General features: G+C 41.8%; 3 protein-coding genes across 3 annotated transcripts in view; all 3 read left to right on the forward strand.

Annotated features, from left to right (window-relative positions):
* The window catches only part of LOC311025004 (NACHT, LRR and PYD domains-containing protein 1b allele 5-like), a 174,164-nt gene that overhangs the window by 84,744 nt on the left and 73,114 nt on the right, over positions 1-16,306 (forward strand). Inside the window, exons 12-14 of the mRNA XM_084027661.1 lie at positions 13,143-13,172; positions 13,315-13,362; positions 15,026-15,085. Coding sequence (XP_083883787.1) covers positions 13,143-13,172; positions 13,315-13,362; positions 15,026-15,085 — 138 coding nt within the window. The remainder of the gene's footprint in view (positions 1-13,142; positions 13,173-13,314; positions 13,363-15,025; positions 15,086-16,306) is intronic.
* Positions 509-5,196, forward strand: LOC311025027 (uncharacterized protein). The gene is made up of 6 exons (XM_084027696.1): positions 509-705; positions 1,421-1,483; positions 3,254-3,297; positions 4,400-4,685; positions 4,763-4,803; positions 4,912-5,196. Exons 1-6 carry the CDS (start codon positions 537-539, stop codon positions 5,074-5,076), a joined length of 768 nt encoding a protein of 255 aa, XP_083883822.1. The 5' UTR covers positions 509-536; the 3' UTR covers positions 5,077-5,196.
* LOC311024819 (uncharacterized protein) lies at positions 5,094-12,590 on the forward strand (the record flags this gene model as incomplete). The annotated part of the gene is made up of 8 exons (XM_084027395.1): positions 5,094-5,202; positions 5,363-5,406; positions 7,617-7,896; positions 8,317-8,375; positions 8,475-8,548; positions 8,662-8,876; positions 12,141-12,386; positions 12,471-12,590. 7 exons carry the CDS (start codon positions 5,094-5,096, stop codon positions 12,305-12,307), a joined length of 948 nt encoding a protein of 315 aa, XP_083883521.1. The 3' UTR covers positions 12,308-12,386; positions 12,471-12,590.

Genomic DNA, 16,306 nt, shown 5'->3' on the forward strand with positions numbered 1-16,306 from the left:
CCTACACTGTTGCTGAACGTGAGTATGACTATATTTTACATTTTAAATCGTCATAAATGATAAAACGAACCAAACAGTGAGTGTTTTAAATTGCCTCTCACTGTTAATGTTGAGCTCTTAAGTAATAATGTTATGATGGAAAAGAGAGAAAACCGTTTCTTTGAGCTCCTGTTACAGAAACATGATGCGTTGTATGAGATCAGAAAGGAGTTATTAATTAACATGAATTAAAGGATGGAGGGACTCATATTTGGCTTTGATGTTAAGAAATAAAAACACTTAATACTTCAAAAGAAAATGAAATCAGTAGAAAAGATATTAGTGTTTCATTGTCTTGAGTGATCGTGCAGAAAAAACTAATCTTATAACATTTACACTCGACGTCTATAACACTGACAAAATGCAAATAAATTAATCTTTAACCGGGAAATTACACGTTTACACAGGATTTGAAACGGATTCTTTTGGAAACAGTGAAGACTTTGAGTGAGGAGGAGCTGAAGAAATTCAAGTGGTTGCTGAAGCTAACGCTCTTCATGAAGAGGGTCCGACACATAAACTGGAAAAAACGGTACAGCGCAGACCTACTGGTGAAACTGATGGTGGAGATCTGTGGTTTGCAGTCTTGGGAGGTGACCATCGACATTTTAAGGGACATGAACAGGACTGATCTGGCGACGGGAATGTTCAACTCAGGATTCAAAGGTCAGAGAGAAAAATAGAAATATATTTTAGAATTCATGGTAACAAAGAAAGTGGTTAAAACTTTATTTAACCGCCCATGAAAAATGTTATAAAATAAATAAAAAGGGCAGCAAAGCAATAACATGCAGCATCAGCCAATTGAATCCAGCCTCTTTGATTTTTGTGATGTCACTGGAATTAATTTGGTGTAATTCTTTTTAAATGTACAATTTACAGTAAAATACAGTACATGTAGGCCAAATAATCACATTTTGCCAATGGGGGAGGGTGCCTTTTTTCAAATCTGTCTCAGAGGCTCAACTGATTTTCAGAATGTAGACCATAGCTTTAAACTATATATTTGATTTACAGCCACAAACTGAGGCGGAGGTCAAGTGTTGAGTGAGACACACGAGCACATTGTTGGTTTTGCTCTTTTCATTATGATTTTTTTGACCGTAAGAAGAAAAAAAAGAACAACATCAGTCTTATCCTTGAAGGTCTTTTTCACTTAAAACAAAAAAATCTGTTTTAAAGCCAGGAAGATGTATTCGAGTACATTAAGTGCAGCAAGAGCATTTGAGAAGTCTGGACCTATGTAAGTCTATTTGTGTGTGTGTGTGTGTGTGTGTGTGTGTGTGTGTGTGTGTGTGTGTGTGTTTAAAAAAGTAGTCGGCATGAACAATAGACTGATCCATCATTGTGCAATTTTAATTTTCCAAAAATGTGTTTTTAGGTGCGGGACCCTCGACTGGAGTTCGTGCTGGTGGTTTCCAGCAGCTAGGTGGACTGACGGGAGGTAATATGACGTCTTTGCACCAAATGCCTTTCAGTTTGTCTGTGATCAGTCGCTGATCAGATTGTCTGGAAACCCAGAATCTTAATTTGAAAAAACTCCTAATTTAACCGTTTGCCTGGCTCAGTCCAAAGTTTAAAAACCTTCCAACCTCAGTAAGACGCTAAATCTTGTTGAATTGTTACAATAAAAACAAACTTTGGAGGGACGAGTTGTTCTCCTGTGCCTCCAGTCTTTATGCTAAGCTAAGCTAAATGTCTCCTGGCTTTGTGTTTCGTACGGGGACGTTGATTTAATCAAATATTTAAAACCTGAGTTACAGACGTTTCTGTCTGAATATAAATCTACAGGACAAATGAAGTGCAGCGAAAGCATTTGAGAGCTCTGTATGTAAGTCTTCTGTTGCAGTTCCTAAGGTTGATTTCATGGTGGAAGGTTTAGTGATGGGAGGTAATATGACGTCTTCTCAGGAAATACCTTTCAGGGTGCCGCTCTTCCCCTCTTCAGATCCACCCGTCGCTCCGCCTCAGTCCAAATATGGTCACGTCCCTTCACTTGTTGCAAAACCTCCAAGATGGCGACGGCCAAAATGCCGACCTCGAGGCTTCAGAACCGTAGTCCACACACCAACGGGTGACGTCACCACGACGACGTCCGCAGGAAATCACACAAGCCAGGAAGTGAAGTGATCTGAAACGAGGGGAGAGAGGAGTGACAAAATAAAACAGGAAAGACTAAACATGAATGAGTGATTTGAAGCTCCGAACCGAATGTCAGGGCGGAACTATGCAAACATATCTCGTTGATATTGTACAGTGTTACGTAAGAAAAGGGAAAGTACGTCGGCTAAAGTAGACTCACGTTGTTCCTGCACAGTAAAAGTCCCATAAGGACGGCTCAGATAAGCCTGATTGGTCTATTCGTCTCTGGGGGCGTGTACCAAAGTTTGATTGACACTTGTCTGGCCTTGCACGTTTGGCCCATGAAAGTTCCCTTTGAATTGACCAGGTGGAGACGATGGCGTCTGTTATAGAGCTTGGAAACGCTGGCTGATTTGAGTCAGAAAATCAAGAGCTTCAAGAAGATTCTCAGTGAAACCGACCTCCACAAACGTTCCACAGACATTCCATGGATGGAGACAACAGAAATACAGGACACGGGCTTTTTATGGTGTTAACCTGCAGCCGACAGTCTGTGAGACGATCAGGGAGGTTTGAGAGAATATGAAGTGATTTGCTCCGGTAGGTTGTCAGACAGCAGACCAAAAGGTAAAAGACCAAAAACTAGCCCTTAAAGGATCCGAATGACATTAAGACATTTATATAGCAGCAAACAACGATTTGCTATGAAGAGATAGTGGAGTAAAAGTACAGATATGTTTGAAAATGTAGGGAGTAACAGTAAAACGTTGTCCATGAAATAAATACTAAAGTACAGATACCTGAAAATTCTACTTAAGTTTACTTCCCACCTCTGATTAAGGACCTAATGATTCAAACAAAGGCTATTCAGGTGTTCGTACTGGGAGGTTGATTTAATCTAATAATTAAAAAAGATTATTATAAAGAGTTAGAAGTCTCAGTCTGAATGTAAATCTATAGGAAGAATTAAGTGCAGCGAGAGCATTTGAGACGTTTATCAGGTGAAAACGGTAATTGATCTTTATGATATTAATAAGGAGATTTTCAGTTTATTTTGCATTGACATGTAACATTCTAATTCTTCTATTCTGACAGTGATTATGTGATCATTTTACATTTCCTCTCTCTTCAGTGCGATACTGTGTGGATGAACATTGTCCTGTGCTGATCCAGAAGGTGAGTGATGTAATGTCTGACTTGGATTCTAAAACAATGGATTCGTCTACATTGATTGATCTTTTCTCTGTTTTAGATCATTAACTGCATCTCTTTGGGTTTTGGGCTGTTGGTCAGACAAAACATTTGAAGATATCAATGTAGATGTAAGGGAATTGTGATAGAACGGAACGCACTCCCGACCAATGTCAGGACAGCAGAGTCATTTGCCATCTTCCGAAAAAGGCTCAAGACTCACCTGTTCAGACTTCACCTCGACTCTACATAGCATGACCCACTAACACTAAAGACAAATGTTACGGAGACAGTTGAGGAAGAGGGAAAGATCAAAAAGTCTTTTCATCAAGAAAGCAAGAGTTAAGCACAATAACAACAGGGGCAGCAGGACATTAGATGAGTACAAGAGAAAGCTATAAAAGTAAGAATTGTAAGGTAACGCATTTTGTTCTGCAATAGCTTTTACCATTTTCTGAAATATTATAGACCAAATTATATAACTAAAGTTAATAAATGAAGGGAAGAATCGACAGATTCATCAATAATAGAACTGGTACTGTATATAACAAAGGTTCTGGTACTGTTGTCAATCACAACAGAGCAAAGACAGCCGTTGGGCTGAACGTTATTACGCCTGGGAAAATAGTTCTTTAGAAGAACTGAATTTAAAGCTAGAAGGAGGATTTTAACTACGAGGTGGGTTTTAACTAAACTTGACATTTTCAGGTAAATTCTGTAAAGTTTACTGAATATGAATAAAATGTAAACAAACTGTAAAGAGATGACCGATGTTGTTGATGGACAGTGACATGTAGTAACACTGGTATGATCCTTTAAGCAGGTAATAAAATAAAAGTCAGGAACCCGTTAACAGAAATACAGTAGTTATAAAAGAGAAGTTGCCAAAGAAATATGTACATCTACATCAGTAAACAGTCAAGTGGACAAACATCAGTTGTTTCACTATCTTGTGAAGTTTGGATGATGTTCTCCACATCCATGTTTCTAAAACAGACATTGATGATATTTAAAGAGTAAAATCTATAATCATCCCAGCAGAGAAATTTAACTTTTGCTTCATGAACATTTCCTTTGAATTTTCCAGGTGGAGACGGCGGCGTCTTTTATAGAGCTGCTTTTGGAAACGCTGTCTGATTTGAGTGACGGGGAGCTTGGGGATTTCAAGGAGGTCCTCTTGTCTCAAACTGACTTTGAATATGAGTTTGAGTTCCCATCCATGCTGTTTGAGATAACAGGACATCAGGACCTGGTGTTTGTAATGGTGTTGCGCTACAACGAAGAGGCTGTGAATAAGACCAAGGAGGTTTTGGAGGAGATGAACAGGACTGATCTGGTGCAGAGGCTGTCATACAGCAGCTCAGGACCCAAAAGTAATAACAATAAAGACAAAAACATGTCAAAATCCCCAAAATGTTGAATCAATGACTTTTACCACTTTTCCCCTCAGAGCAACACTCAGGTGAACACCGGTCTGGATTGATCAGGAAAGTGAGTAATGTTACATCTGTCTGACTGAGTACAACACAGCTTTCATTCACCTACTGCAGGTTCATTCATGGACTACATATTTATTTAATGAACATATTATTTTTTCAGGTAGCAACAAGAGTAGCTGTTCAACAGCTGATTTTGGAAACCCTGAATGATTTGGATGATCTGATGTTTGAGAGATTCAGGAGGTTCCTGAGGTCGATTGTCCATCAGAAGAACCTCCCATCCTTCCCTTTATGGGGCGACACAGTTATAAGAAAGACAGAATGATGACCGTGTATCTGATGATGGAGATCTACGGCCAACAGTCTGTGGAGTTAACCAGGGAGGCTTTTAAACAAATGAACAGGACAGATCTGATACAGAGGTTACCAAAGCTCAGTTCAGGACTCACAGGTAAGACATAAGCCCCTTTACTCCGCCTTCTCGTTGCAGGATGATCACTCCTTCTTTCTTTTGGTGTCAAAGGTACAGAGACAGAATGGAGGCGTGGTGGCGGCGTTATGATTCAATTAGATTTGAATTGTCTGAATTATTGAATGTCTTTTCTCCTCAGAGCAACACTTTGTGGATGAACATCAACCTACACTGTGGCTGAACGTGAGTGTGACTATATTTTACATTTTAAATCATCATAAATGATAAAACGAACCAAACAGTGAGTTTCTTAAATTGCCTCAAACTGTTAATGTTGAGCTCTTAAATAATAATGTTATGATGGAAAAGAGAGAAAACCGTTTCTTTGAGCTCCTGTGACAGAAACATGATGTGTTGAGATCAGAAAGGAGTTGTTTTCGAGGCAAATACAGAGACTGCTTGCTGAAAAATTGTCCCTGAAGGGAACGTGCATCAGCAGTTTTACATGAATTCACCTCTAAAATGGCTCCGTCTCGTAACGTTACATTATTATCACATAGCGTGTGCAGGTCCCAACTTGTCCACAAAAGCGTTTTGGAGTTGTTGGATTGTGTATTTGATGAGTTTGATGAGTTTGATACATGTCACCGAGCTCAGCTGTCACTCAAGTACTCAGTACTGAGACTACTGAGACTCAAATACTGAGAACTACTAGGTACTATGTACTGGCAAACAGTTGAGTGCGAAGCATGTCACCGAGCTCACTCAAGTACTCTGTACTACCGAGTACTACTGAGACTTGAGTACTGAGAATTACTAAGTACTATGTATTGCTTGAAAAACTCCCAATGACTGCTCCTGTCGGCTAGGGCGAGTTAGAAATGTGTGAGTTTCAGCGTTTCTTTGAAAATCCTTTTCTCGATTTGCATTGGATTGAATGGGGAGAAAAACAGACGTGGCCGCGCTTAGAGGTTGCTAGTTCAAATTCTGTAAATCTCACAGCACATTGTGAGAGACAGGACAAGTTTGTCTACAAATTTGGAAAATATCACGTGTTTAGAGTGAAAATTGTGGCTGGGAGGAGTTTGGAAAGGAAAAAAATCTGAAGTATTTCAAGGAGCCCTCACACTCTAAGCGATGATGTCACCCACTCTAACCCAGAATGTTCCGCGCAATACACACCCATTATAATCTCATGATTTCTCCCAAAACGATCATGGTCATTGAACAGTGATTGATCAAAAACTATATGACCTATTGAAACGTGGATTGACAGACCAATACACAAGACTTGTGTCTACATTTTAAAGTTTAAATAGAGTTTCTAGGTGAAAGTATGCCTGAGCAGCAGACGTTTGAAAAGCTACAATGACTGCTCCTTTTTTTTTCACCCGTCCCATTCATTTCAATGGGAAATTTTCTGTGTTTTTTCGCGACTTACGTCTAACAAAAGCAATAACACGCCGATCCCGATCGAACCGCACGTTTTGATATATAATTTGTCCTGCAACTCTTAAAGCTCTAGGACTAGTAGCCCATCGAAATTTGTCCGGAAGATGAAAAATAAAAACTAGGAAAAAATGTAGGGGCCAGTGCTTGGTGCGATTGCCCCGTGGCCCTAATAATAATAATAATAATAATAATAATAATAATAATAATAATAACTAGATAATTTCCTCTGGGGACATTTTGAAAGGGCCACAGGGGCTACTGCCGGAGTGTGTACATTATGAGATTCTTCAGAGATTTCAAAGGAGACAGAGTTATTTTCGAGGCAAATACAGAGACTGCTTGCTGAAAAACTGTCCCTGAAGGGGACGCGCATCAGCTGTTTTGCATGAATTTACCTCTAAAACGGCTCCGTCTCGTAACGTTACATTATTGTCACATAGCATGGTGAATGTGAAGGTCACAACGTGTGATAATTTCTCCAAAAATGATCATGGTCATTGAACAGTGATTGATCAAAAACTATATGACCTATTGAAACATGGATTAATACACCAATAAACAAGACTTGTGTCTACTGTTTAAAGTTTAAACAGAGTTTCAAGATGAAAGTATGCCTGAGCAGAAGACGTTTGAAAAACTACAATGATTGCTCTTTTTTTTCGGTCCGTCCCATTCACTTCAATGCAGAATTTTGCGCAGTTTCGTATTCTGTTGATAAAAGTAATAGCGCACCGATCCCGATCAAACCGCATGTTTTGATATATAATTTGTAGCGAATCGAAATTTGTCCGGAAGATGAAAGATAATAATAAGTAGGATAAGCACTGGCCCTGTGGCCCTAATAATAATAATAATAATAATAATAATAATAAAAACCACTTTATAAAAGGAAACAAATCATCACAACTTTAAATGCTTACTCGGATTCAAAAGAATTAACATTTTATCACTACAGAGGTTTTATCATGTAAATGACCTTTGATTGTGTTTAATCCCTTCAGGAAGTGCCATCAGTCTCACTGAAGCTTTTGGAAACGCTGGAAGATTTAAACTACGATGAGCTCGAGAAATTCAAGCATGTATTGCAGGTCAGTAAAATGGAGAAAGGCCTCCCAAGAATCTCCAGACAGAGAATGGAGCTGGCAGACAAAGCCGGAATAGTGGAGCTGATGATGGAGACCTACGGCCAACAGGCTTTGGAGGTGACCAGGGAGGTTTTAACGCAGATGAACAGGAGTGATCTGGTGCAGAGGTTGTTGGACGTTAGGTCAGGATCCAAAGGCAAGTTTGTTTTTGTTTATTACACTTTAATGCCTTTTTTTTCTTAAATCAAATTGCATGTGGACGGTCAAACAGCCATTTGAATTTGTGGTTTGAATAACGTCCGTTGAAGCACATGCTTTCGATTAGATCAGATCAGTCAGTGTTTCAGCCATGCAAGGGGCTCCATGGTAACGTCGGTGTTTGTCTTTCGGTGTGACGGACACACTGGACCATTATTGGATGCATCACAATTACATTTTGTCCAGAGATCTTTGATGATCCCTGCACATTTCCCTCAAGTACCAGTGAACTCTTGCATGGAGTGCCAAGAAATGTTGTTTGTTTGTTGCTAATTATTCACTTGAAATATTTCAAGTTAAAATACCACATTAATCACATGACCTTATATATCAAAATAACAATTTGAAACAAATTCAGACATGTCTTCACAAGGGCCTCCAGGACGCATGGAGCCTGAGGGTGGTGGAAACGTTATGGTAATCCTCACATCAGTTCATCACTTTCATTTGTTCATTTATGTGATGTTGCAAAAAGCCCCATCTCCACTTATTTCCAAATATCTTTGTCCTCTGCAGCAGGACTGCAACGACTGGACTAAAGTTGAACCTGACGTGAACAGTGCAGATGCAGATGAGGCTCCGACGTACAGGTGAAAAAAGAATAAGGTCCTAAATCCTGCATCACAGCAAACTGGAACTTTATTCTAGGGATATATGCTCATCTTTTTTATTTCATTCGTTATTTTTCCATGGCTTGCTGTAGTCTACAGTCTGACGCGGGAAACTTTGAATGCAGCGTCTCTGGCTTGCGCTGGGTCTGCAGGGAAAAGGTCAGCTTAAAGTATCAGTTCTGCTCTTGGGAAGGACATATGGAGTGGATGGAGTGGATGCAATACATGCCTGCAGGTCCCCTAATGGACATCAAAGTCAGCTCCGGAAAGCTATTTGAAGTACAGCTGCCACACTGGATCTGCATAGGTAAGTGGACAGAACGTGTGTTACAACCCAACAGAACGAACGAGTCTAGGGACAGAAGGGAAGCAACAAAGCAAGTGTACGGTTGGCTAGTCAGCCATTTATTTAAACACAACATGAACAAAAGCACAGTAACGCCCAGCGCATGAGTCGCTGATTATGATTATACATACGCGAAAGGAAGGTCAGAGGATTGTGGTCAGTGTAAACTGTCAGAGGTAGACTAGAGGACCCAACATACACCTCGAAATGCTGCAGAGCCCACAGCAAAGCCAGCGTTTCCTTCTCGGTCGTTGAATACCTACTAGAGGTCGACCGATAGTGGATTTTTAAAGGCCGATATAATAACGATAGTTTGGAGCAGGAAAAAGCCGATAGCCGATTAATCGGCCGATACACACTCTCTGTCTGTGTGTGTGTGTCCCTCTCCCGCTCTCTTTCTCTCTCGGAGAGAGATAGAACGGATAAATACAAGAAGTGTACAAACTTCTTGGTTACAGAAACATGGCGTATTAATTTTATGGGGTTTAATGGAAAAAAAATTGCTCTGAATGAACAACAGCTGAGCAGAAGCGCTTGTCGACCGCCGCGGAGAAATACGCGTCTGGTCTGAACAGGGGGTGCGCGGATTGCTCGCGATTTTCGGCGGCGCACTGCGCCGCGGCGCTGCCGCGTGCAGTGTGAACCAGGCACGTGTCGTCGTCTCCACCTCCTTCTGGAACATACCCCATCTCCACACCCTGCAGTACTGTACTGTAACCACAAGCCGAATCACAGGAAAAGGGTAAAGTTTTGGCTAAGATTACAGACTGTGAACAGGCAGTGTCTCGCAAAATCTGAATGGATTGTTGATCATTTTTGTTGCCAGTTAAGGACACCCAGCCCTCTGAAACAAACGGCTTAAAGCACTGATCAATACTCTCCTCAGCGAACTGAGCAGAAAGTAGATCACTGGACCCTGATTTTATCAAACCGACGCCTTTGTGATGCCCTGCCAACGCTGCCGGTGCTGATTGAGTCTGCTCTTTCCGTTTTAATGCTAAACAGTTGGAAATAATATGACCAGGTTTATGACAGTAGAAACACTCTCTGTCCTCCTTACGCGCAGCGGGCGCTTTGTCAAAGTTACTGGGTGTAACAGGGACAGAGCGAGGCCGGTCAGAAGAAGCAGGCACAGGAAAAGCAACCCGATGAGTAAGCACATACTCATCTGCCATAACAGCAGCAACAGACAAAGACTTTATTTTTTGTTCATTGAAGTACACCAACATGCGCTCCGGTAAACTCTTCTTGAACTCCTCAACAAGAATGAGTTCGCGGAGAGCGGTAAAATCAGTCACCCCACAAGATGTCAACCAACGATCAAAGAGATTTCCCTTGTCCCTAGCAAACTCAACGTAAGTTTGGGTTGAACTTTTTCGATGAGCTCTGAATTTCTGCCGGTATGCTTCAGGCACAAGCTGATAGGCGCGCAGAACAGCGGCTTTTACTTTTACGTAATCTAAACTGTCTTCCACAGGAAGTGCAGACACAACTTCTTGAGCTTTTCCGTAGATCTTACATTGCAGGAGCAAGGGCCAGATCTCTAATGGCCATTTTAAGGCTGCTGCTAAACGTTCAAATTCATGGAAAAAACCATCTACTTCAGCCTCTCTAAATTCAGGCAGAAGAGAGCAATATACCTGCTGATGTCAACTGGAGGCAGTGAACCGGTGGGAGCAAGGGGCGTGGCTATGGTAGGGACAGTTCTCTGTGCGTCAAGCTCTAGTTGTCGGATTCTGATAGCTGTCTCTGCTTCTAACTCCAGCTTTTTAACTTGCAGGCGATAATCAAGATCAGCCTGTCGGAAGGCAGTCTGTCGAATTTTCTCTCTCTCCTCAGCCTCCATCTTGAGGCGAGCAAGGCGGACTTTTATACGGGCGTCATCTCTAGACCCCGTGGACTCAGACAGTGAAAGGGTGTTGAATTTAGGCAAAGTGAACAGTGTTTTAGGCCGTACCTTAGCCTTCAATCCGTCACCTGCAATCACCTTGTCCTCATCGGACGTATCCGATGCACCCTCAATCTCACCATGCAGGCTACCCAACACATGAGCGCCTAAACCTGGAGGAGCAACAGACACTGGAGGATCAGCAGGACAGGCTACATCTAATTTAACATCAACGGCTTCCTCTACCACAAATACTCCTAGTCTCACCAGCTCACTGACAACCACTTCCCTCAGTTCAGCTTTTAACAGTTGCCTCGACACCTGAATATTATAATGGGCTGCAATACCAAATAAATCCTCTTTACGGCAGCTGTTAAGCAGCACCAAAGAAGGATTCTCAACAAATTGAGTAAGCACGGACTGTGCCATCATTAGTCTCAATTAGATCAACACAACAAAATACAACAATTTGGCACGGGATAAGGTTATAAAGATCCCGGACGAGCCCCCACTTGTTACAACCCAACAGTACGAACGAGTCTAGGGACAGAAGGGAAGCAACAAAGCAAGTATACGGTTGGCTAGTCAGCCATTTATTTAAACACAACATGAACAAAAGCACAGTAACTTGGCTACAGTCCGCCACAAACACACGGTGAGCAGTAAGCTCCAAGCAGACAGCACAAAAGCAGGTGTCAGGCCTGCACAGTGTTTTAGACTAGTTAGTGGCCCTCCAAAATAAAAGTACTAAACAAAACCACTCTTCAACTAGTCTAAATCCCCCCTCCCTTTCTTTACCTATTCTTACCTGGTTTTCAAAAAAGAATAAATAAATACCTGACTTAACTTACCTACTCTGTATCACCTGCAGAAACAAATTACAAACAAAGTGCACACAACAGGAGGTACCACAACACACACAACAGAGTAGTCATAATAGACTCTACGTTCAGAATTTTACGAAGACAATTTAAGTCACAAGGGTTCGTACAAGTTGGCGTGTCTGATCAAGGTAAATCACAGATCGCGCTCGCACCAACACAAGAGCAGCTCTTTTATGGACCAGCAGCAACGAGGCTCCACCAAACTCCACTGACGAGCCGATTGTCCACACCTGCAGCAGGAGGAGACGGAGGCGGGGCGCAGAGGGAGTTCCCAGACACCTTCCATGACATCACGGGGACCCTCTCATCGCAGCACAGAAGAAAAAACACACGCTATGCCCCACAACAAACTCAGAACGCCGCCAGCCGTAACAACGTGTGCTTTTAAATTCCAGACAGCATGAGTACAACAGCTGATGCAATCCTTATGTTATGTGCTCTTATGTTGTGCAGACGACAACCCTGAAATATGGGACAAGTTCGCAGTCCTGCACATAGAGGACTCTGGAGATGTCGTGGAGAAAGCGTCCGAGGTCACATCACGTCAAACTGTCCGAACCAGATTTCTCTCCGAGAGCGATCCTGATGAAAGTTGGCTTTCCAGTGAAGATACTGTGTGATGTTTTAATATACAAGATCAACACAGCATTCCTCACACTCCATGTTTATCTGATCCCACGTGATCCTGGTCTAAAACAGGTTATTTCATATCTTACTGTCACTAATGCCACAAATCACGTGATGAAAACGCAGCACAGGCAACTCATGTTTTTGTCCCAACAGCAACTGGACAAGAGCTACGGATACAAAATCATCAAAAAGCCACCGCCAGATGAGTCCCTGAAAATGCAAGATCGTTTCGTCCTCACAGCAGATTTCCACGGTGCAGAAGTTAAACCTAAAGTATGTTTGATTGAAATAAGATTATTTCAGTGCGTCAAATCTAAAATCAACCTTTTTATTTAAATATCTATGAACAATGTGAGCGTTATGTTATTATGAATATTTAAATAACATTCAAATATCTGAAATCATGACATTTTCCCAATTTTTGGCAGTTATATTCATAATTTTTCTGTTCATTGATTTAGATGAGAAAACGAAAAAACGTACTAATCGCTGTCGCAAACTTCGGATGCTGAAAGTCTAACTTCCTTTTCCCATATTTTATTTTTTTTCTTCAGAACATAAAGCTCAGATATGAAAGCAGTATCCCAAGTTTCTTCGGAGTGTTCATAAGAAATCCAGACGCAGACTTTGCACTCAAGCTCAAACACAGTAGGGAGCTTAAAACAGTATGGGACGATACGATTCGAAAAGGTCAGATTTAAATAATATCACCGGAATTCATCTGCACAGCCTATTAAACACTTTTAACTTTCACTGTCACTCAAATATGTATCATGAGTGAAGCCAAAATATGTCAATTTTCTTTTCCTCCTTTTTCATTTTCAGAAGAATACCAAAACACCGGTCACATACAAGGTAAGACATGGCTCAACGGTCTGACTGAAGAGTTGGTTTGGTCCAGGAGTGGGTTGATAAAACCCAGCAGCATATTAAATATTCATAAACGGTGTTTTAGTCAGAGTGTTATCAGGATGTAACCGTGCTTCCTATATGACAGTTGCAGACATCGCTGGACTGACGTCCTCCACACCTGCTTCCAGTGACCGTGAGTTGTTTTTAACACGAGACATTATATTAATATTGGAAATATTGGAACCAACATTTGTATGTTTTTTAAGCATTGAGGACATGAGGTATTTCTATGTGTATTATTATGTTTGTATATTATGTGTCTTCATAATAATAAAAATAATATATATTATTACAATTTAATTATAACATTTATATAAATAATAATAGTAATAATAATTATTAATAATTATTAATTAATTACACTCCACAGTGCACCCGAGGCAAATCCATTGTAACGGCAGACTGTCGATGTACATATCTGTGTTGATAGAATGTTTGAAATAAATCCAACCTTGCATTTTTAAGGATTTATGTCTCAGCAGCAGCAGCAGCGTGTCATACTTCCTAGTAGGCTATGGCAGCGGCGGAGTGATATCACCTAGCACTTATAAGTTACCGGTTCTATAATAGTTTGTTTACCTGCTGTCATTGCTACAGACGCAGAGTAGCCTGCAGTGCTAGTTTCTTCAATCTCACGGAAATGGACACTTTTGGAGAATAAACTGAAACTTTTGAAGATTCTGATGAGGAGTTTTCCACCCAAACCCAACCGTACCTGTACGAGCCTGAATATACAGAGGAAGAATTGCGTGAGAGGGATGCTCAAAGGGCAGAACGCGAGCGTCTGGGGAGACCGAGATAGCCCCCGCTGGAGCTGAGAACCGGGACCGAACAAACGGAGACTGGTGGTGCCAGGAGGGAATCCCCCGCAATGCGTCCGAGGGTTTACGGTTCTCCGGACGGAGCAGAGGTTCGGGTTCGCGGTGCGTAATTGTGGGTTCGCGTGGCCGTGGGCTGCCCGGTGTTTGCGTGAGGTCTAAGGGCTTTTCACCCAGGTCTGGGGGCACGAGGCCCGACTGTTCGGCATGGGTCAGGTCTCTATTTACCAGAGGGATTCCCTGCAACGCATCCAAGGGTTTACGGGTCTACGGACGGAGCAGAGTTCCGGGTTTGTGATGCATAATTGTGGGTTCGCGTGGCCGTGGGCTGGCTGGTGTTTGTGTGAGCTCCAAGGGCTTTTCAGACAGCCTTGGGGGCATAAGTGCCGACAAATCGGCGATGTTCAGGTGTGTATTTACCGGCTGGATTCTGAGCAGCGTGTCTTAGAGTTTTGAGTCCAACAGAGCAAAGTAAAATTCCGCTGCTGCTGAAAAACTAGTCCCTCAAAAAATGGATGATTTATGCGATGCAAGGTTAGTTTTGTTTCAAATATTATTCTATCAACACAGATATGTACATCGACAGTCTAGTGTTTTAATTGATTTGCCTCGGGTGCACTCTGGAGTCGGTATGAGTGTTTTTAATGCCATGCTAGCTAGAACCATTGACTTGCGCTAGCCATAGCACAAGCGAACTCGGCAACTGGAAGAACTGAATGAAATTTCTTGAAAACGTCTCCAGACGTCTCGAACACACCGGCTGACTTGGAAAATAGGTCTTATGTCCAAAATTCCGAACTATCTACCTTTAATCTGGCATCCAAAAGGGCACTTCATAAAAAAGAGGTGAGGACAAATTAAGCAGTAAAAGCATTTTAATCGTCTATCTTTACCGTGAAAGTGTTTGCTGTGTTTGCTGTGTGTCTGAAAAAACACGCATTAACACTCTTTCATGAAGCAATTTTGAATTTATTTCAGACGGGAGACCGTCAGCTGGAGCAGCTGCTGTGAACACCGTGGCAGGAGGTGGATGCACAGGTAAGGTGATGTCTTCACAGTGAACGCCTTCGACGCTGCCTGCGACACCGATCAGATTGAGACTGTTGAATTCAAATGAATTAGTCTGACACCTATTCTGTTATTTCTTAGAGTTGGACGAGAAGATCGCTGTAATGTTTGCACATTGAGGATAGAGCCAGGAGACATTTAGCTTAGCTTAGCATAAAGACTGGAAGCAAAGGGAAAGGGTTAGCCTGGTTCAGTCCAGAACTCCTAAAAACCACAACATTGGGACGAGCTCGCTGTTCTCCAGTTCCTCCTGTCTCTGTGCTAAACTAAGCTAAATGTCTCCTAGATTTGTGTGTTTGTGTGTGTGTGTGTGTATAGAGTACAGACATGAGGGCTGTATCTATTCAATTCAATTTTATTTATAGTGTCATATCACAACAGAATTCATCTCAGGACACATTGAAAATTTTATAAATCATGAGCATATTCTAGTCCTGTTCAGAGTCCCAACATCCCCAGGAGCGTTGCAGCAAGAGTGGCGAGAAAAAACTGCCTTAAAGCAACACTTAAAGTGATGGTTCGGAGTGAAATGCACCCTAGGTAATTTCCACCATGACATCCAGCCAAACACCCCCTCAGAAGCATTTTTAGCGATGGTCAGCAGTGGTCAAGATAGGGCGATTAGCCAAATTACTTGCAATTACTAGCGCTATGGTACTGGGGATATATCTCGTAAATTACCCCACTAATAATGCATGGAATGTTACCAAACTTCTGCAGCAGTACACATAGGGTATGTTCTGACAAAACGAGGCATTTGAAAGTTTGTAAGTACACCAGGAGTTTATTTAAAAGAACACTTGCCTGATAGCGTCTATCCTCGGCTGCTATGCTACCGCAGCATAGACGCCACTTCCTTGTTTACCCAGCCGATGCCGTGACGCGAGTTTCACGCGAGAGTATGAAAACGTTTCGCTGAGTTTTTATAAATGCTTGTATTATCAGCTCAACACATTTTTATAAATGCTTGTATTATCAGCTCAACAAGTGTTGATAAGTGTTGACCTGATAATACAAGCATTTCTAAACATTTAGCGAAACTTTTTCATACTCTCGCGTGAAACTCACGTCACGGCATCGGCTGGGTAAACACCGAAGTGGCGTCTACGCTGCTGTAGCATAGCAGCCGAGGATAGAAGCTATCAGGCAAGTGTTCTTTTAAATAAACTCCTGGTGTACTTACAAACTTTC

Source organism: Eutrigla gurnardus (genome assembly GCF_963514095.1).
Source record: "Eutrigla gurnardus genome assembly, chromosome: 14".
Taxonomy (NCBI): Eukaryota; Metazoa; Chordata; class Actinopteri; order Perciformes; family Triglidae; genus Eutrigla; species Eutrigla gurnardus.